This window comes from Tyto alba, unplaced genomic scaffold (genome assembly GCF_018691265.1).
Source record: "Tyto alba isolate M040663 unplaced genomic scaffold, T.alba_DEE_v4.0 Super-Scaffold_40, whole genome shotgun sequence".
NCBI lineage: Eukaryota > Metazoa > Chordata > Aves > Strigiformes > Tytonidae > Tyto > Tyto alba.
The window spans coordinates 49,779,779-49,800,229 of NW_024881316.1; the positions used below are offsets into that span (position 1 = coordinate 49,779,779).

Sequence of the window (20,451 nt, forward strand, 5' to 3'; positions counted from 1 at the left end):
CTCCATCTTCTTCCCAGGTTCAACATGGCTCTTCCATTCCCAACTGTTTGACCACCTCTTCTTCAGGGGGCAAAGAGGGATGAGGAATGAGGGTTGCCATCACTCCATAACACTTTGTCTTTGCCGCTGTTCCCCTGCTCCTATGTGGCGTCCCACCAAATTGATACAGCCCTTCCCAGGCTGCTTCATCCTTGGTTTTGCCCAGGGGCTGCCATTTCTGCCAGAAAATGGTGGAATCCCCTCCAGAGGCAGCACCGTCCTTCAGGGCATCTCCACTTACCGCAGTGTGGGGTCCTCCATGGATGCAGTGTGGATATCTGCCTTGGCATGGTTCTCTGTGGCTCATGGGAGGACGACCTGCTTCACCGTGGTCTTCTTCATGGTCTGTGGTAGTTAGGGTCCGGCGACCAGAAGATATCGCGTTGTACGGAAAGGTAGAGCCTCCCTCCCTATAACCAAGAGACATGGACCCTTAACGTGAGCAGGTGGAAGTGACGAAGTAGACTCAGACTATATAAGGCAATGTAAACTAACAATAAACGCCATTTTGCCTCCACCACATTGGTGTATGTGTGCTGATGGACCACGCAACCTGGGATTGGTTGCCGTGCCGTTCCTGAACCGGGCCACCGCGCGCCTTTGAGAAAGGCAACAGGGGCTTGTCCCTACTGTACTGGCAGATGTCCCTTCTTGGGGACACTGGGTCTACGGGTCCTGGGGGGCCGTGGGGAGCCGTTGTGTGTTGACATGATGTCACTGTGGGGGATCTTGCCTGGCCCCGAGCTCTGGTACCTGCTCAGGAGCTCACAGGGCAAAAGAAGCTCGCAGGGCTCATCTGTGTCATGCTGAAGGAGAGGCAGCGGGAAAGAAACCAGGCTGTGACTGGGAAGCAGCCGGGCAGACGCTGGGAGAGAGAAAAGGGCTCATCTGGAAAAGCAGCCAGCGGTGAGCCCTCTCCACACTAGCGTGAGATGGCGGTGGAGAACCCAAAAGTGAAACCCAACCTTTATCGAGAGATTAAAACAGTAGTATCTGAAGACATCCCCAAGGGCTAGCTCTTCGGTTGTTGCATGAACAGGGGGCAGTGACCTCCAGGGCTATGAGGGTGTCAGGGACAGCGCTGGCAGTGGGGTTCAGGCAATGGGGCCACTCTGTGCCTCGTCCCCACCCTGAGGTGACCAACAAGTTCCCAGCTGCTCCATCCCAGGCCCCCGCTTCATCCTTGCTTCTGAATGTCCCTCCAATGAGCCTTTCAGGATCGCTCCCATGGCTCCAGCCCCAACTCTTCCTTCCCTTCACCCAATCCTGCTAGGGAACTTCTGCTGGACATTGGCTGGAAAAGTGGCCCAAAGCTTCAAGCAGTCTAGCAGACCCTTGGTGTGCATTAAGGATAACTTCGTAATCCAGGTGATAGAAAGCCCAACCAGAGGAGATGCATTACTGGACCTGTGGCTCACCAATGCAGAAGAACTTACTGGAGAGGTCAAGATCGGTGGGAGCCTGGGCTGAAGTGATTAAGCATTGGTGGAATACATGATCTGGAGGGATATAGGTCAGGTGAAAATTATAGTTAAAACCCAAAACCTGAGGAAAGTGTGAACTTTCGGTTTCTTAAGGAACTGGTGGATAGGACCCCCTTGGAAACCGCCCTCAGGGATAAAGGAGCAGAAAAGAGCTGCCAGCTCTTTAAAGACATTTTTCTTAGAGCAGAAGAACTATCGATTGCCATGTGCAAGGAATCAGTCAAGGAAGACAGAAACCAACATGGCTGAGCAGGGACCTCCTGGTCAAAAATTGCCTAGGCAGTGGAAGCAGGGACGCGCATCGTGGTGAGTGTATGGGGATACTGCCCAGAAGTGTAGGGATGGGATCAGGAAGGCTAAGGCACAGCTGGAGCTAAATTTGGCAAGGGATGTGAAGAATAAGAAGGACTTCTGTAGGTATGTTAGTCAGAAAATGAAAAGAAGTGGTACTGCCACCCAATAAATGAGACAGGGGATCTGGTGATGGCTGACCTGGAGCAGGCTGAGGTCCTCATGAATTTTTTTACCTCAGTTTTCAGTGGCAATTCCTTTTCCCACAACTCTCAGTTGTCTCTCAAGGCAGGGGACTGGAGGAATGAAGTCTCACCCCTCCTAGTGATACAGGGCCAAGATAGGAACAGGGGATGTAAGGGTTAACATGAGAATAGCAAGAAGGGGATAATAGCAAGAAGGGGATAACAAAAGAAAATAGTTCAAGGGAAATAGTTTAGATAACGGTTAACAGTTCTGCTTAGTGAACAGACAGTTTGTAAAACACGGTGAGCTCTCTAGGCTTTATCAGTATTAAGCTGGTTGGAACTAGACCCGCGGTTTGGACAACAGCCAGTAAGAAACTGAGTCTGCGCAAAACCTGGGGTCACAGAGCGGACAGGAGGAAGAGGAGCTTGACTTCATCCCCAAAGACCCCCACGACCACCACCAGAAGACACTGCGCAGACTCAACTAGGAGGAGATTATGGAAATGCTAATTATAATACGAAGCGGGGATAGGTGTTGCATATGTATAGGCGTATTGCGAAATATTATGAATATGTAATCATTTGCTCTATAAATCTTAGGTAACAGCACCATACGTGGGGTACACAATAGGAGGAGTTATCCCCTGTGTACCTCAGCGCTGAATAAACATACCTACTTTACAATCTATCAGATTGTGGAGTCTATTTCCGCACGTCAGGGGCATCAATCCCAGTACCATTTTGGGGCAGGGGAGCTCATCTGTGACCAGACGTGGGGTCTGGGGAGAAGGTGAGGGCCTTTGTGACGGGTGGGGCGGGGAGGGGCCGGGACCCAGCTGCGATTTGGGGAGGGGGGACGGAGCCGAACGGGGGTGCAGGCCCTGACAACCCGGGCAGCGGGGACCAGCCCCGTGTCTCACCGGCGCTTGGCATCGAGGCGGGCGGCGATGCGCTCCTCGGGGCCGGGGTGGCTGAGGCCCGGGCTCGGGGCCCGCCAACCCTCCGTCACATCGGCGCCCGCTTGCCGGCTCATGGCGGCCCGGCCTCCCCCTTCCAGGGGAGAAAGGGGGGAGCTACCGCGCATGCGCGGCGCGAGCGTCCGCCGGCGTCGCCTAGCAACGCCGGTGCCGCGCATGCGCGTAGGGCACGGCGGAAGAAGGGCGGGGAAGGGGGGTTGTCCGGGCGGACGGCGCGGCCGCGCATGCGCTGGAATCTTCCCGCCACCGCAGGGCGCGCGGCGCCCTCCCCAGAGCAGCGAGCGTTGCTGCGCATGCGCGGGGCAGAGCGGCCGGGACACTGAGGGGAAGGAGCGAGCGCCGGGCTGACGGGCGGCTGGTTGGCGTGACGGTGAGGGACCGATGTGCTCCGTGTGAGAGTTGGCTGGCGTGCTGGGGCCTCCTGGGCCTCCTGCCTTCTGTCCCCTGCCGCGGGTGTCGTTGGTGGCTCTGGTGCCAGAGAGCTGGGGCTGGAGGGCGGTGCCGATCCCGAGGCCGCGCACCCCTCCGCGGGGCTGGCAGAGGTGCCCGGGTGGCTACTGCGGGGCTGGGGGTCTCGTAGACCCTCTGGGGCCGTGGCCAGTGCCCTCCCGGGGAGCTGAGCCCCAGGGGAAGGGGAGGCAGAGCTGGGGCTGCATCCAAAGGCTCCTTGGAGGGACAGACAGTGACAAGGCTGAAGCAGGGACCTGGGTGGGAGCAGCCGGGGCCACCCCAGCCCCACCAGTGTGGGAATGAGCCCCAGAGCAGCCCCGATGCCTGTCCCCCCCCTACTGCCAGCACTGTCCCCAACACCCTCGTAGCCCTCCCCGTCGATGTCAGTAAACAAAGACCTGTTGGAGTGGCAGTTCTGTTTTATACTGGAAGAGCCTGACTTTCTGCGCCAAGGTCTCGCATTTGTGGGGAGAGCGCTGGCGGCTGTGCTTGGGGGGTTCTCTGCTGCTGGAGGCCTCCAGAGACGGGAGCACGAGGCGCTGGAGGGTTCCTCTTGTCCTTGGTCCCGTGGCTGCACAGGGAGCAAACCAGTGTGGGCTCTGCCCTCCCTTCTGGGCAGGATGGGGACAGGAACAGCAAGGTCCTGCAGCTGCGGGTGGTACAGGAAGGTTGGCCATCTTGTCACACGTGCCCCGGGCTGTCCTTGTTGGGGACTCTGACCCAGTCCAGCAGCTCTGGGACTTCTTCCACCCTGAGTGGATGTTAAAGGAGACTCGAACTCCGTCGTGGGTTACTCTAGGATTTTATTCAGGTCCAGCAGCGTTGGGTCACCTCCGCAGAGAGTGACAGCTTACATGAGTTCGCACACATGTATTTATGCACCTACAAAGCATTACCTAATCCAAAATACACAGAATTATACTTTATCAGTCATTATTATCTTGACAGTGGGTTTCACATCTTGTTCTGGATTCCGACTACTTCGTTGTTTTGTTTCTTCTTTCTTTTAGTCTTCAAGGACGATTACCTCAAGTTCTGTACGTCTCAGTTCTTAGTAGCCACAATGATAGATCTCCCATCGCTTCGGTAGCTAAGGGCCAGTTTCTCATACATCAACATCCTTTGAACTGTCAGGCCCATCATTACCTTTGTTACAACATTGTATTGATGCTCTATTCAGTTGACTGTGCTTGCAGCCCTGGGCTGGGGCTATACAGGGGACAGAGCTGATAGAACAGCTTGTGCAGCAGCACTGCATTGCAACATTTTCCCAACAGTGGAACCTCAGTGTCTGGCTGGCCCCGGTGCGGCTGAGGGTGAGTGTGGCAGGACCTCACCCTCCACTTCTGGTGGGGTTCCCTCATGCCTCTATCCCCGTGTGATGGCAGAGCGTGTCGGCTGTAAACAGGCTCTCCAAGGGCAGCGTCTGGTCCTCTTCTGCAGCGCCACTGGGTGCCACGCTCCCTTCCACCATCAAGCAGCAGCACTCCGTTGCTACGCACCTCTGCAGTTTATCCTTCAGTTTGGCGCAGCACCGACGGAAGCACTTAAGACTGAGCCCCTGCTCCCCGGCCCTGTACCCCACTGAGGGCAGGGGCTCCATCCCAGCGTTCTGGAGCTGGTCCAGGGCCTCAGGAGAGGGGGGCTGTGCCCAGGGGGGCAGGGGCCACGTGGGGACTGCGGTGGGGAGAGGCACCCCCGGCCCAGCTGGCTGCAGGTCTGCACCTCCTTCGGGCCCCCTTGCTGTGCCCTGGGCGCTGGGGTTGGGGACCGCTGGCCAAGAACTCTCGCCGTGCCCAGGGCTCTTGGGCAGAGGCGCGCCGCACTCCTGGCAGCACCTCTCCGGGGGTATTTCGGGGAACCTCTGGGTTACCTCCCACCCGTGGAACAGCTCCCCGCCGAGGGCCAGCTCAAAGCACAGCCCCACTTCCACCTGAACCTCCTCCTCGTGCACCAGCAAGTCCACGGAGTGCAGGATGGTGGCCAGCGTGGGCAGGTGCTGATCAGCTGCGGCCTCGCTGCAGTACAGGCAGCAGCAGGTGAGGCACTGACGGCACTGCAGGCACACCACGTACTCCTGCCTGACGTCCTTGCAGGGGGTCGCAGCGTTGCAGTTGACAGATTCCTTCAGTTTTCCCAGCAGGTCACGGCAGAGTTGGGCCATGTCCAGGGACTCCATCAGGGACGTGGCGAGCTCTTCCACGCTGTCCAAGGAGGGCTGGTTCGGGAGGAGCTCCAAGCTGGTGGCAGCACTGACATTCCCACCTTGAGCCCCGTCTCCTTTTTCCTGCGGGAGCTCCCCTGCAGCAGCTGCTTCATCGCCGAAGCCGATTGCCCTCCAGTCTCCTCCATGGAGCTTCCAGCTCCTGTGGGGGGAACATCTGGGCTGTGGGGGCTGCCACCGGTGGGACAGCGTGGACCCAGCAGCCCCTCTCTGTCTTTTCCCGCCTGGGCGATCTCCCAGATCCCCGGAGCCAGCCCTGCCAGCTCTGGGATCGGGGCCGCATCCCGCTCTCACCCCCCCTCCAGCTGCACAGGGCAGAGGGACCCACGAGTGGGCCTCCATAAGGGCTTACTCTTCCACCTGGCTCCTCATGATGCACTCCAGGCCTTTGCTTGGGACGAAGACTGTGGCTGGGGAAGGAAGCAGAGGGGCAGCTGGCACGAGGGCTGCAGGTACAATGACGTCCCTCAGCTGGGAGCCTCTGCGGAGTCCGGCGCAGCTCTGGGGCTGCTTCACCTACCCATCACGTCATCCTTCTTCCTCCGGCTTCTCCATCTGTTCCTCTCCGCAGAGGTCCCCTGTCCCCAGAAAGCGAGGCCTGGGTTAGTGAGCCCTGGGAAGGGGTCAGTGGAGCCGCAGGGACAGGAATGGCCCCCGAACGGGGGCCGGGCTGGGTGGGCAACAGCCACTGCTCACTGCTCCCTCCTCCCAAAACGGGGCCCCTCCTGAGCACCCTGAGGACAGGCTCTGCCCCCTGCTGGGAGCGTTTGGGGTGATGCCAGGCAGACACCTACCTTGGCCTTGCCCATGGGCCAGCAGCCCAGGAGGATGCCCAGAGCCAGGACAGCCAAGAGGCTGGGGCCGCAGGGCAGCACCAGCATGAGGAGGCCCCACAGGCTCAGGCTGGAGGTGAAGATCAGCAGTGTCAGCTTCCACTCCTCCATCTCTTGCAGGGAGCACAAGAATATTCTCTTCCAGTGGTTCTGTGTGACAAGGGGTGTGCAGAGGGGTCAGAGCTGGGGAGGCCGAAAAACCCGGCAGGATGCCACCAGGGGAGGAGAGGTTGGGGTGATGCCAAATCACCCCGCTTCTACCTGCTTGTGGGATTTTCCTGCCATCTCCGAGGTGGTTTTCCCACTCCTGTCCAAACGCTCCTTGGCTGGCATGCAGTCCAAGCGGCAGCGGAGCCTCCTTCAGCCCCCTAAAACAAGGGCCACGATTGTGATGCAATGGTGACATCGCGCCGACACTAAATGGCTGCCACGGTGACCCGGGGCTGCGCTGGTGCAGGAGGTTGTGAAGCCATCGGGGAGCAGCCGCCCCAGAGAGGAGCCCCTGTGTCAGGGTTTGGGGGGTCAGCGCCCCCCAGGACATGGCCCAAAGCTGGTGGGGAGCAGGCAGGGCAGGTCCCTCTGGGCTCCCTCTTGCATGAAGGTGACAAATGACTCTGGTACGAGAGGAACCCCCTCATGTTCCAGCAGGTCCTCACCGAGTAGAGGGGCTGGGGCGGCTGCACTGCTCTTTTCATGGCTCGGCTTATTCCTGCTGGAGAGGGCTGGCCTGGACAAGCCTGTCAGGCGTTTGTGTGGCTGCAGGGAAACCTGAGGGGGAAGGGTGGGCCGCAGGTCGGGCCAGCTTGCCTCAAGGCTTTCCTGGCCACATTGCCATCCAGGCTGAGGAGCTGCCATCGCGCAGGCACACGCCGTCGAGCTGGGGCAGCTCTTAGCTTCAACGAGATCTGGGCCTTTCATCAGAATCCCGTAAACGTAGACAGCGGTGGCAAACCCCGGGTTCAGGGACGCAAGAGGGGTTGGTGCTGCACAACCGACTGCAGAACCTGTAAGCTTGAGGAGCGATGAGCCAAAAGGGTGCAGGTCAGCCAACAGACTGTTCTCCCTGAGGGTTCCCTCAGCGCGCCTCCGCCCTTTGGTTGTCAGTCTGGGCCAGGACTGTCCCTCTCTGGCCAGGCTGGGTGGGGCTGGGGGTGACGGGGGCTGCGGGAAGGTGTCTCTGCGCTCGGCAGGGGCTGGCACCCCATGCTCTTCTCCAAAAGCCCCTCCTGACCCACAGCGCCGTGGTTCTGGGAGAACTGTCCCCCGACCACCCTCGCAGGCAAAGCAGCCTCTATTCGAGGGAGCCCAATCCAATTTATTTCCAATTACTGTATGATAATAATAAAAAAAAAGTAAAACCACCTTCCCCCCACTCCATCTTCTTCCCAGGTTCAACATGGCTCTTCCATTCCCAACTGTTTGACCACCTCTTCTTCAGGGGGCGAAGAGGGATGAGGAATGAGGGTTGCCATCACTCCATAACACTTTGTCTTTGCCGCTGTTCCCCTGCTCCTACGTGGCGTCCCACCAAATTGATACAGCCCTTCCCAGGCTGCTTCATCCTTGGTTTTGCCCAGGGGCTGCCATTTCTGCCAGAAAATGGTGGAATCCCCTCCAGAGGCAGCACCGTCCTTCAGGGCATCTCCACTTACCGCAGTGTGGGGTCCTCCATGGATGCAGTGTGGATATCTGCCTTGGCATGGTTCTCTGTGGCTCATGGGAGGACAACCTGCTTCACCGTGGTCTTCTTCATGGTCTGTGGTAGTTAGGGTCCGGCGACCAGAAGATATCGCGTTGTACGGAAAGGTAGAGCCTCCCTCCCTATAACCAAGAGACATGGACCCTTAACGTGAGCAGGTGGAAGTGACGAAGTAGACTCAGACTATATAAGGCAATGTAAACTAACAATAAACGCCATTTTGCCTCCACCACATTGGTGTATGTGTGCTGATGGACCACGCAACCTGGGACTGGTTGCCGTGCCGTTCCTGAACCGGGCCACCGCGCGCCTTTGAGAAAGGCAACAGGGGCTTGTCCCTACTGTACTGGCAGATGTCCCTTCTTGGGGACACCGGGTCTACGGGTCCTGGGGGGCCGTGGGGAGCCGTTGTGTGTTGACATGATGTCACTGTGGGGGATCTTGCCTGGCCCCGAGCTCTGGTACCTGCTCAGGAGCTCACAGGGCAAAAGAAGCTCGCAGGGCTCATCTGTGTCATGCTGAAGGAGAGGCAGCGGGAAAGAAACCAGGCTGTGACTGGGAAGCAGCCAGGCAGACGCTGGGAGAGAGAAAAGGGCTCATCTGGAAAAGCAGCCAGCGGTGAGCCCTCTCCACACTAGCGTGAGATGGCGGTGGAGAACCCAAAAGTGAAACCCAACCTTTATCGAGAGATTAAAACAGTAGTATTTGAAGACATCCCCAAGGGCTAGCTCTTCGGTTGTTGCATGAACAGGGGGCAGTGACCTCCAGGGCTATGAGGGTGTCAGGGACAGCGCTGGCAGTGGGGTTCAGGCAATGGGGCCACTCTGTGCCTCGTCCCCACCCTGAGGTGACCAACAAGTTCCCAGCTGCTCCATCCCAGGCCCCCGCTTCATCCTTGCTTCTGAATGTCCCTCCAATGAGCCTTTCAGGATCGCTCCCATGGCTCCAGCCCCAACTCTTCCTTCCCTTCACCCAATCCTGCTAGGGAACTTCTGCTGGACATTGGCTGGAAAAGTGGCCCAAAGCTTCAAGCAGTCTAGCAGACCCTTGGTGTGCATTAAGGATAACTTCGTAATCCAGGTGATAGAAAGCCCAACCAGAGGAGATGCATTACTGGACCTGTGGCTCACCAATGCAGAAGAACTTACTGGAGAGGTCAAGATCGGTGGGAGCCTGGGCTGAAGTGATTAAGCATTGGTGGAATACATGATCTGGAGGGATATAGGTCAGGTGAAAATTATAGTTAAAACCCAAAACCTGAGGAAAGTGTGAACTTTCGGTTTCTTAAGGAACTGGTGGATAGGACCCCCTTGGAAACCGCCCTCAGGGATAAAGGAGCAGCAGAGAGCTGCCAGCTCTTTAAAGACATTTTTCTTAGAGCAGAAGAACTATCGATTGCCATGTGCAAGGAATCAGTCAAGGAAGACAGAAACCAACATGGCTGAGCAGGGACCTCCTGGTCAAAAATTGCCTAGGCAGTGGAAGCAGGGACGCGCATCGTGGTGAGTGTATGGGGATACTGCCCAGAAGTGTAGGGATGGGATCAGGAAGGCTAAGGCACAGCTGGAGCTAAATTTGGCAAGGGATGTGAAGAATAAGAAGGACTTCTGTAGGTATGTTAGTCAGAAAATGAAAAGAAGTGGTACTGCCACCCAATAAATGAGACAGGGGATCTGGTGATGGCTGACCTGGAGCAGGCTGAGGTCCTCATGAATTTTTTTACCTCAGTTTTCAGTGGCAATTCCTTTTCCCACAACTCTCAGTTGTCTCTCAAGGCAGGGGACTGGAGGAATGAAGTCTCACCCCTCCTAGTGATACAGGGCCAAGATAGGAACAGGGGATGTAAGGGTTAACATGAGAATAGCAAGAAGGGGATAATAGCAAGAAGGGGATAACAAAAGAAAATAGTTCAAGGGAAATAGTTTAGATAACGGTTAACAGTTCTGCTTAGTGAACAGACAGTTTGTAAAACACGGTGAGCTCTCTAGGCTTTATCAGTATTAAGCCGGTTGGAACTACACCCGCGGTTTGGACAACAGCCAGTAAGAAACTGAGTCTGCGCAAAACCTGGGGTCACAGAGCGGACAGGAGGAAGAGGAGCTTGACTTCATCCCCAAAGACCCCCACGACCACCACCAGAAGACACTGCGCAGACTCAACTAGGAGGAGATTATGGAAATGCTAATTATAATACGAAGCGGGGATAGGTGTTGCATATGTATAGGCGTATTGCGAAATATTATGAATATGTAATCATTTGCTCTATAAATCTTAGGTAACAGCACCATACGTGGGGTACACAATAGGAGGAGTTATCCCCTGTGTACCTCAGCGCTGAATAAACATACCTACTTTACAATCTATCAGATTGTGGAGTCTATTTCCGCACGTCAGGGGCATCAATCCCAGTACCATTTTGGGGCAGGGGAGCTCATCTGTGACCAGACGTGGGGTCTGGGGAGAAGGTGAGGGACTTTGTGACGGGTGGGGCGGGGAGGGGCCGGGACCCAGCTGCGATGTGGGGAGGGGGGACGGAGCCGAACGGGGGTGCAGGCCCTGACAACCCGGGCAGCGGGGACCAGCCCCGTGTCTCACCGGCGCTTGGCATCGAGGCGGGCGGCGATGCGCTCCTCGGGGCCGGGGTGGCTGAGGCCCGGGCTCGGGGCCCGCCAACCCTCCGTCACATCGGCGCCCGCTTGCCGGCTCATGGCGGCCCGGCCTCCCCCTTCCAGGGGAGAAAGGGGGGAGCTACCGCGCATGCGCGGCGCGAGCGTCCGCCGGCGTCGCCTAGCAACGCCGGTGCCGCGCATGCGCTTAGGGCACGGCGGGAGAAGGGCGGGGAAGGGGGGTTGTCCGGGCGGACGGCGCGGCCGCGCATGCGCTGGAATCTTCCCGCCACCGCAGGGCGCGCGGCGCCCTCCCCAGAGCAGCGAGCGTTGCTGCGCATGCGCGGGGCAGAGCGGCCGGGACACTGAGGGGAAGGAGCGAGCGCCGGGCTGACGGGCGGCTGGTTGGCGTGACGGTGAGGGACCGATGTGCTCCGTGTGAGAGTTGGCTGGCGTGCTGGGGCCTCCTGGGCCTCCTGCCTTCTCTCCCCTGCCGCGGGTGTCGTTGGTGGCTCTGGTGCCAGAGAGCTGGGGCTGGAGGGCGGTGCCGATCCCGAGGCCGCGCACCCCTCCGCGGGGCTGGCAGAGGTGCCCGGGTGGCTACTGCGGGGCTGGGGGTCTCGTAGACCCTCTGGGGCCGTGGCCAGTGCCCTCCCGGGGAGCTGAGCCCCAGGGGAAGGGGAGGCAGAGCTGGGGCTGCATCCAAAGGCTCTTTGGAGGGACAGACAGTGACAAGGCTGAAGCAGGGACCTGGGTGGGAGCAGCCGGGGCCACCCCAGCCCCGCCAGTGTGGGAATGAGCCCCAGAGCAGCCCCGATGCCTGTCCCCCCCCTACTGCCAGCACTGTCCCCAACACCCTCGTAGCCCTCCCCGTCGATGTCAGTAAACAAAGACCTGTTGGAGTGGCAGTTCTGTTTTATACTGGAAGAGCCTGACTTTCTGCGCCAAGGTCTCGCATTTGTGGGGAGAGCGCTGGCGGCTGTGCTTGGGGGGTTCTCTGCTGCTGGAGGCCTCCAGAGACGGGAGCACGAGGCGCTGGAGGGTTCCTCTTGTCCTTGGTCCCGTGGCTGCACAGGGAGCAAACCAGTGTGGGCTCTGCCCTCCCTTCTGGGCAGGATGGGGACAGGAACAGCAAGGTCCTGCAGCTGCGGGTGGTACAGGAAGGTTGGCCATCTTGTCACACGTGCCCCGGGCTGTCCTTGTTGGGGACTCTGACCCAGTCCAGCAGCTCTGGGACTTCTTCCACCCTGAGTGGATGTTAAAGGAGACTCGAACTCCGTCGTGGGTTACTCTAGGATTTTATTCAGGTCCAGCAGCGTTGGGTCACCTCCGCAGAGAGTGACAGCTTACATGAGTTCGCACACATGTATTTATGCACCTACAAAGCATTACCTAATCCAAAATACACAGAATTATACTTTATCAGTCATTATTATCTTGACAGTGGGTTTCACATCTTGTTCTGGATTCCCACTACTTCGTTGTTTTGTTTCTTCTTTCTTTTAGTCTTCAAGGACGATTACCTCAAGTTCTGTACGTCTCAGTTCTTAGTAGCCACAATGATAGATCTCCCATCACTTCGGTAGCTAAGGGCCAGTTTCTCATACATCAACATCCTTTGAACTGTCAGGCCCATCATTACCTTTGTTACAACATTGTATTGATGCTCTATTCAGTTGACTGTGCTTGCAGCCCTGGGCTGGGGCTATACAGGGGACAGAGCTGATAGAACAGCTTGTGCAGCAGCACTGCATTGCAACATTTTCCCAACAGTGGAACCTCAGTGTCTGGCTGGCCCCGGTGCGGCTGAGGGTGAGTGTGGCAGGACCTCACCCTCCACTTCTGGTGGGGTTCCCTCATGCCTCTATCCCCGTGTGATGGCAGAGCGTGTCGGCCGTAAACAGGCTCTCCAAGGGCAGCGTCTGGTCCTCTTCTGCAGCGCCACTGGGTGCCACGCTCCCTTCCACCATCAAGCAGCAGCACTCCGTTGCTACGCACCTCTGCAGTTTATCCTTCAGTTTGGCGCAGCACCGACGGAAGCACTTAAGACTGAGCCCCTGCTCCCCGGCCCTGTACCCCACTGAGGGCAGGGGCTCCATCCCAGCGTTCTGGAGCTGGTCCAGGGCCTCAGGAGAGGGGGGCTGTGCCCAGGGGGGCAGGGGCCACGTGGGGACTGCGGTGGGGAGAGGCACCCCCGGCCCAGCTGGCTGCAGGTCTGCACCTCCTTCGGGCCCCTTTGCTGTGCCCTGGGCGCTGGGGTTGGGGACCGCTGGCCAAGAACTCTCGCCGTGCCCAGGGCTCTTGGGCAGAGGCGCGCCGCACTCCTGGCAGCACCTCTCCGGGGGTATTTCGGGGAACCTCTGGGTTACCTCCCACCCGTGGAACAGCTCCCCGCCGAGGGCCAGCTCAAAGCACAGCCCCACTTCCACCTGAACCTCCTCCTCGTGCACCAGCAAGTCCACGGAGTGCAGGATGGTGGCCAGCGTGGGCAGGTGCTGATCAGCTGCGGCCTCGCTGCAGTACAGGCAGCAGCAGGTGAGGCACTGACGGCACTGCAGGCACACCACGTACTCCTGCCTGACGTCCTTGCAGGGGGTCGCGGCGTTGCAGTTGACAGATTCCTTCAGTTTTCCCAGCAGGTCACGGCAGAGTTGGGCCATGTCCAGGGACTCCATCAGGGACGTGGCGAGCTCTTCCACGCTGTCCAAGGAGGGCTGGTTCGGGAGGAGCTCCAAGCTGGTGGCAGCACTGACATTCCCACCTTGAGCCCCGTCTCCTTTTTCCTGCGGGAGCTCCCCTGCAGCAGCCGCTTCATCGCCGAAGCCGATTGCCCTCCAGTCTCCTCCATGGAGCTTCCAGCTCCTGTGGGGGGAACATCTGGGCTGTGGGGGCTGCCACCGGTGGGACAGCGTGGACCCAGCAGCCCCTCTCTGTCTTTTCCCGCCTGGGCGATCTCCCAGATCCCCGGAGCCAGCCCTGCCAGCTCTGGGATGGGGGCCGCATCCCGCTCTCACCCCCCCTCCAGCTGCACAGGGCAGAGGGACCCACGAGTGGGCCTCCATAAGGGCTTACTCTTCCACCTGGCTCCTCATGATGCACTCCAGGCCTTTGCTTGGGACGAAGACTGTGGCTGGGGAAGGAAGCAGAGGGGCAGCTGGCACGAGGGCTGCAGGTACAATGACGTCCCTCAGCTGGGAGCCTCTGCGGAGTCCGGCGCAGCTCTGGGGCTGCTTCACCTACCCATCACGTCATCCTTCTTCCTCTGGCTTCTCCATCTGTTCCTCTCCGCAGAGGTCCCCTGTCCCCAGAAAGCGAGGCCTGGGTTAGTGAGCCCTGGAAAGGGGGCAGTGGAGCCGCAGGGACAGGAGTGGCCCCCGAACGGGGGCCGGGCTGGGTGGGCAACAGCCACTGCTCACTGCTCCCTCCTCCCAAAATGGGGCCCCTCCTGAGCACCCTGAGGACAGGCTCTGCCCCCTGATGGGAGCGTTTGGGGTGATGCCAGGCAGACACCTACCTTGGCCTTGCCCATGGGCCAGCAGCCCAGGAGGATGCCCAGAGCCAGGACAGCCAAGAGGCTGGGGCCGCAGGGCAGCACCAGCATGAGGAGCCCCCACAGGCTCAGGCTGGAGGTGAAGATCAGCAGTGTCAGCTTCCACTCCTCCATCTCTTGCAGGGAGCACAAGAATATTCTCTTCCAGTGGTTCTGTGTGACAAGGGGTGTGCAGAGGGGTCAGAGCTGGGGAGGCCGAAAAACCCGGCGGGATGCCACCAGGGGAGGAGAGGTTGGGGTGATGCCAAATCACCCCGCTTCTACCTGCTTGTGGGATTTTCCTGCCATCTCCGAGGTGGTTTTCCCACTCCTGTCCAAACGCTCCTTGGCTGGCATGCAGTCCAAGCGGCAGCTGAGCCTCCTTCAGCCCCCTAAAACAAGGGCCACGATTGTGATGCAATGGTGACATCGCGCCGACACTAAATGGCTGCCACGGTGACCCGGGGCTGCGCTGGTGCAGGAGGTTGTGAAGCCATCGGGGAGCAGCCGCCCCAGAGAGGAGCCCCTGTGTCAGGGTTTGGGGGGTCACCGCCCCCCAGGACATGGCCCAAAGCTGGTGGGGAGCGGGCAGGGCAGGTCCCTCTGGGCTCCCTCTTGCGTGAAGGTGACAAATGACTCTGGTAAGAGAGGAACCCCCTCATGTTCCAGCAGGTCCTCACCGAGTAGAGGGGCTGGGGCGGCTGCACTGCTCTCTTCATGGCTCGGCTTATTCCTGCTGGAGAGGGCTGACCTGGACAAGCCTGTCAGGCATTTGTGTGGCTGCAGGGAAACCTGAGGGGGAAGGGTGGGCCGCAGGTTGGGCCAGCTTGCCTCAAGGCTTTCCCTGCCACATTGCCATCCAGGCTGAGGAGCTGCCGTCGCGCAGGCACACGCCGTCGAGCTGGGGCAGCTCTTAGCTTCAACGAGATCTGGGCCTTTCATCAGAATCCCGTAAACGTAGACAGCGGTGGCAAACCCCGGGTTCAGGGACGCAAGAGGGGTTGGTGCTGCACAACCGACTGCAGAGCCTGTAAGCTTGAGGAGCGATGAGCCAAAAGGGTGCAGGTCAGCCAACAGACGGTTCTCCCTGAGGGTTCCCTCAGCGCGCCTCCGCCCTTTGGTTGTCAGTCTGGGCCAGGACTGTCCCTCTCTGGCCAGGCTGGGTGGGGCTGGGGGTGACGGGGGCTGCGGGAAGGTGTCTCTGCGCTCGGCAGGGGCTGGCACCCCATGCTCTTCTCCAAAAGCCCCTCCTGACCCACAGCGCCGTGGTTCTGGGAGAACTGTCCCCCGACCACCCTCGCAGGCAAAGCAGCCTCTATTCGAGGGAGCCCAATCCAATTTATTTCCAATTACTGTATGATAATAATAAAAAAAAAGTAAAACCACCTTCCCCCCACTCCATCTTCTTCCCAGGTTCAACATGGCTCTTCCATTCCCAACTGTTTGACCACCTCTTCTTCAGGGGGCAAAGAGGGATGAGGAATGAGGGTTGCCATCACTCCATAACACTTTGTCTTTGCCGCTGTTCCCCTGCTCCTACGTGGCGTCCCACCAAATTGATACAGCCCTTCCCAGGCTGCTTCATCCTTGGTTTTGCCCAGGGGCTGCCATTTCTGCCAGAAAATGGTGGAATCCCCTCCAGAGGCAGCACCGTCCTTCAGGGCATCTCCACTTACCGCAGTGTGGGGTCCTCCATGGATGCAGTGTGGATATCTGCCTTGGCATGGTTCTCTGTGGCTCATGGGAGGACAACCTGCTTCACCGTGGTCTTCTTCATGGTCTGTGGTAGTTAGGGTCCGGCGACCAGAAGATATCGCGTTGTACGGAAAGGTAGAGCCTCCCTCCCTATAACCAAGAGACATGGACCCTTAACGTGAGCAGGTGGAAGTGACGAAGTAGACTCAGACTATATAAGGCAATGTAAACTAACAATAAACACCATTTTGCCTCCACCACATTGGTGTATGTGTGCTGATGGACCACGCAACCTGGGACTGGTTGCCGTGCTGTTCCTGAACCGGGCCACCGCGCGCCTTTGAGAAAGGCAACAGGGGCTTGTCCCTACTGTACTGGCAGATGTCCCTTCTTGGGGACACCGGGTCTACGGGTCCTGGGGGGCCGTGGGGAGCCGTTGTGTGTTGACATGATGTCACTGTGGGGGATCTTGCCTGGCCCCGAGCTCTGGTACCTGCTCAGGAGCTCACAGGGCAAAAGAAGCTCGCAGGGCTCATCTGTGTCATGCTGAAGGAGAGGCAGCGGGAAAGAAACCAGGCTGTGACTGGGAAGCAGCCAGGCAGACGCTGGGAGAGAGAAAAGGGCTCATCTGGAAAAGCAGCCAGCGGTGAGCCCTCTCCACACTAGCGTGAGATGGCGGTGGAGAACCCAAAAGTGAAACCCAACCTTTATCGAGAGATTAAAACAGTAGTATTTGAAGACATCCCCAAGGGCTAGCTCTTCGGTTGTTGCATGAACAGGGGGCAGTGACCTCCAGGGCTATGAGGGTGTCAGGGACAGCGCTGGCAGTGGGGTTCAGGCAATGGGGCCACTCTGTGCCTCGTCCCCACCCTGAGGTGACCAACAAGTTCCCAGCTGCTCCATCCCAGGCCCCCGCTTCATCCTTGCTTCTGAATGTCCCTCCAATGAGCCTTTCAGGATCGCTCCCATGGCTCCAGCCCCAACTCTTCCTTCCCTTCACCCAATCCTGTTAGGGAACTTCTGCTGGACATCGGCTGGAAAAGTGGCCCAAAGCTTCAAGCAGTCTAGCAGACCCTTGGTGTGCATTAAGGATAACTTCGTAATCCAGGTGATAGAAAGCCCAACCAGAGGAGATGCATTACTGGACCTGTGGCTCACCAATGCAGAAGAACTTACTGGAGAGGTCAAGATCGGTGGGAGCCTGGGCTGAAGTGATTAAGCATTGGTGGAATACATGATCTGGAGGGATATAGGTCAGGTGAAAATTATAGTTAAAACCCAAAACCTGAGGAAAGTGTGAACTTTCGGTTTCTTAAGGAACTGGTGGATAGGACCCCCTTGGAAACCGCCCTCAGGGATAAAGGAGCAGAAAAGAGCTGCCAGCTCTTTAAAGACATTTTTCTTAGAGCAGAAGAACTATCGACTGCCATGTGCAAGGAATCAGTCAAGGAAGACAGAAACCAACATGGCTGAGCAGGGACCTCCTGGTCAAAAATTGCCTAGGCAGTGGAAGCAGGGACGCGCATCGTGGTGAGTGTATGGGGATACTGCCCAGAAGTGTAGGGATGGGATCAGGAAGGCTAAGGCACAGCTGGAGCTAAATTTGGCAAGGGATGTGAAGAATAAGAAGGACTTCTGTAGGTATGTTAGTCAGAAAATGAAAAGAAGTGGTACTGCCACCCAATAAATGAGACAGGGGATCTGGTGATGGCTGACCTGGAGCAGGCTGAGGTCCTCATGAATTTTTTTACCTCAGTTTTCAGTGGCAATTCCTTTTCCCACAACTCTCAGTTGTCTCTCAAGGCAGGGGACTGGAGGAATGAAGTCTCACCCCTCCTAGGAGAAGATCAGGTTGGAAACCAAATGAGGAATCTGAACATGCACAAGTCCATGGGACCTGAAAACGTGCTCCAAGGTGCTGAGGGAACCGGCAGATGTAGTCTCTAAGCCACTTTCTTCATCTCTGAAAAGTCCTGGCAGTCAGGCAAAGTCCCCGGTGACTTGAAAAAGGGAAACGACACACCCATTTTTAAAAAGGATTGAAAAGGAGGACTGGGAACTACCAACCAGTCGGCCTCGCCTCTGTGCCCCGCCAAATCATGGAACAGATCCTTCTGGAAAACATGTCAAGGCGTGTGGAAGACAGAGGGTTGACTAGAGACGGCTGACATGGTTTCACCAAGGACAAACTGCCTGACCATTCTGGTGGCCTTTTACAATGGAGCGACTCCGTTGGTGCGTAAGGGAAGAGCAACTGATATAATTTCTCTTGACTTCTGCAAGGCCTTTTACACGGTCCCACACGACATCCTCGTCTCTAAATTGGAGAGATACGGATTTGATGGATGGACTGTTTGGTGGATAAGGAATTGGCTGGACGGCCACATCCAGAGGGTTGCGGTCAACAGCCCTATGTCCAAATGGGGATCAGTGGCAAGCGGTGTCCCTCCTGGGTCCATATTGGGAACCATATTGCTGGATATCTTCATCAGTGACATAAGCAGTGGAATTGAGTACAACCTCAGCAAGTTTGAAGATGACACCAAGCTGCGTGGTGCAGCTGGTTCGCTGGAGGGAAGGGTTGCCATCCAAAGGGGCCTTGGCAGCCTGGAGAAGTGGGTCCATGTGAACCGAATGAAATTCAACAAGGCCAAGTGCAAGGTCCTGCACTGGGGCCGGGTCAGCACCCAGTATCAATACTGACTGGGGGATGAAGGGATGAAGAGCAGTCCTGCAGAGAAGGATCTGGAGATACCGGTGGACGAAAAATGGACGTGATCCAGAAATGTGTGCTGGCAGCCCAGAACCCACCCGTGCCCTGGGCTGCAGCCAGAGCAGGGGGGGCAGCAGGGCCAGGGAGGGGATTCTCCCCCTCTGCTCCGCTCTGGGGAGACCCCCCTGCAGTGCTGGGGCCAGCTCGGGGGCCCCCAACAGCAGAAGGACCCGGAGCTGCTCGAGCGGGGCCAGAGGAGGCCACGGAGATGCTGGGGGGGCTGGAGCAGCTCCCCTGGGGGGCCGGGCTGAGAGAGTTGGGGGGGTTCAGCCTGGAGAAGAGAAGGCTCCGGGGAGACCTGACTGTGGTTTTTATGTGTTTCAATATATAGAATGGAGTTACAAGAAAGATGAAGGAAGACTTTTTACCTGTAGGGCCTGTAGTGACAGGACAAAGGGCAGCATCTTTAAACTGAAAGATGGTAGATTTAGATTGGTGATAAAAAAGAAGTTCTTTACGGGGGTGGTGAGACGTGGGAACAGGTTGCCCGGAGAAGCTGTGGCTGCCCCATCCCTGGAAGGGTTTGCTCAGGATAGTCCCTTGCCCAGCCCAGCCATCCCTCTCCCGGTGCCTCGGTCCAGCCACGATGGGTTCACTCAGCCCAGCAGAGCCGAGATCCTGCCGGGGGGCTTGGAGCAACCCCAAAGCCCTTCCCTGACACCCCCCCACTTTGGAGGATGCCTTTCGGTTCAGCCTGGCTCCTGTCCCTGGGAAAATAATTGCCCTCTGAAAGGGGCTCCCTGGGGGTCCCGGTTGGACATGAAGCAGCTCATTGCAGCATCTGGAGAGGCAGGACTGGGGTGGGGGGACCTGCTCCCCCAGTCCTGGGATGACGGTGATGGATGAGTTTGAGATGACCGTGTCTGGCCACCTCGGGGCAGCAGGACAACCCCCTCCTCCTCCAGCCAGAGCTACTGGTGGTCACCACCGCAGGGTTGGGAGGGTGGTGGCCAGGAAACGCGGAGGAAGAGATCTCCAGCTTCAGCACGCCTTGGGCATCCGCCCGTCTCCGGGCTGCGGGAACTGGTGGCATTGCCTCTGCTGTTGCCATGGGGTTGCCATGGTATTTGTATCTGCGGTTGCCACGGTGACAGGAGGAGGCTGCGAATGGGGGGCTGCTGCCAGGGCTGCCAGCATGTCCCCCAGACCCCAGACAGAGGAGTTACAGGCCTGACCGACCCGTGGTCCCCCAGGTCCTCCTTGCCCTTCTTGAAGACCAGTGACGTTACCTTTCCAGGGAACTGAACCTCCCTCCTGGGGTCTGCTACGAGCGGCTCTGCTGGCTGCGTGTCCTCTTTCCTGAGTGGGTGGGACAGGAGCCAGCCTGAACCGAAAGGCATCCTCCAAAGTGTGCAGGGGGGGGGGGGGGGTGTGTCAGGGAAGGGCTTTGGGGTTGCTCCAAGCCCCCCGGCAGGATCTCGGCTCTGCTGGGCTGAGTGAACCCATCGTGGCTGGACCGAGGCACCGGGAGGGGGCTGGCTGGGCTGGCTGAGGGAGGACAGCCTGGTGCCGGTGAGCACGGGCTGAGCTGGGGCCAACGAGCAGGGATATGTCAGTAGACAATTTGTGGGGGACACTATTGGCATCTAGGATGGCCCCACCAGCCTGCTTGGCCCCTCTGGAGGTGTCCTGGGTGGAAGAGCTCCAGGAGTCAGCGAGCCGA

At 58.2% G+C, this 20,451-nt stretch overlaps 3 protein-coding genes and 2 long non-coding RNA genes across 15 annotated transcripts in view; 1 reads left to right on the top strand and 4 right to left on the bottom strand.

Annotated features, from left to right (window-relative positions):
* The window catches only part of DRC1 (dynein regulatory complex subunit 1), a 30,026-nt gene extending 19,080 nt beyond the window's left edge, over positions 1-10,946 (bottom strand). For 4 of the 8 annotated variants that reach the window (XM_042803025.1, XM_042803023.1, XM_042803026.1 and 1 more), the window contains exon 1: positions 2,939-3,087. In XM_042803025.1, the coding sequence (XP_042658959.1) occupies positions 2,939-3,086 (148 nt within the window). In that variant the 5' untranslated portion in view covers position 3,087. Of the gene's footprint in view, positions 1-2,938; positions 3,090-10,796 lie in introns of those variants that run through there. The other 4 variants (XM_042803024.1, XM_042803018.1, XM_042803019.1 and 1 more) reach the window with 3 other exon arrangements.
* LOC122154495 lies at positions 3,226-8,417 on the top strand. Its single transcript, XR_006166412.1, has 2 exons — positions 3,226-3,349; positions 7,876-8,417. It is a non-coding gene; the product is annotated as an uncharacterized LOC122154495 (long non-coding RNA).
* LOC116964705 lies at positions 4,418-7,300 on the bottom strand. The gene is made up of 5 exons (XM_033005071.2): positions 6,748-7,300; positions 6,448-6,636; positions 6,174-6,231; positions 6,006-6,063; positions 4,418-5,795 (listed from the first exon to the last, which is right to left on the bottom strand). Exons 1-5 carry the CDS (start codon positions 6,817-6,819, stop codon positions 4,790-4,792), a joined length of 1,383 nt encoding a protein of 460 aa, XP_032860962.2. The 5' UTR covers positions 6,820-7,300; the 3' UTR covers positions 4,418-4,789.
* Positions 7,355-10,281, bottom strand: LOC122154496. The gene is made up of 2 exons (XR_006166415.1): positions 9,909-10,281; positions 7,355-8,307 (listed from the first exon to the last, which is right to left on the bottom strand). It is a non-coding gene; the product is annotated as an uncharacterized LOC122154496 (long non-coding RNA).
* A 1,329-nt stretch (positions 10,947-12,275) lies between the features above and the next one.
* Positions 12,276-15,740, bottom strand: LOC122154491. Of its 4 annotated transcripts, XM_042803051.1 has the most exons (4): positions 14,606-15,740; positions 14,306-14,494; positions 14,032-14,089; positions 12,276-13,653 (listed from the first exon to the last, which is right to left on the bottom strand). In XM_042803051.1, exons 1-4 carry the CDS (start codon positions 14,675-14,677, stop codon positions 13,466-13,468), a joined length of 507 nt encoding a protein of 168 aa, XP_042658985.1. In that variant the 5' UTR covers positions 14,678-15,740; the 3' UTR covers positions 12,276-13,465. The 4 variants fall into 4 exon arrangements, with proteins under 4 accessions (XP_042658985.1, XP_042658984.1, XP_042658983.1 ...); XM_042803050.1 differs by having other exon boundaries at positions 13,864-14,494; XM_042803049.1 differs by having other exon boundaries at positions 13,864-14,089; positions 14,306-15,740.
* Positions 15,741-20,451: the final 4,711 nt, after the last annotated feature.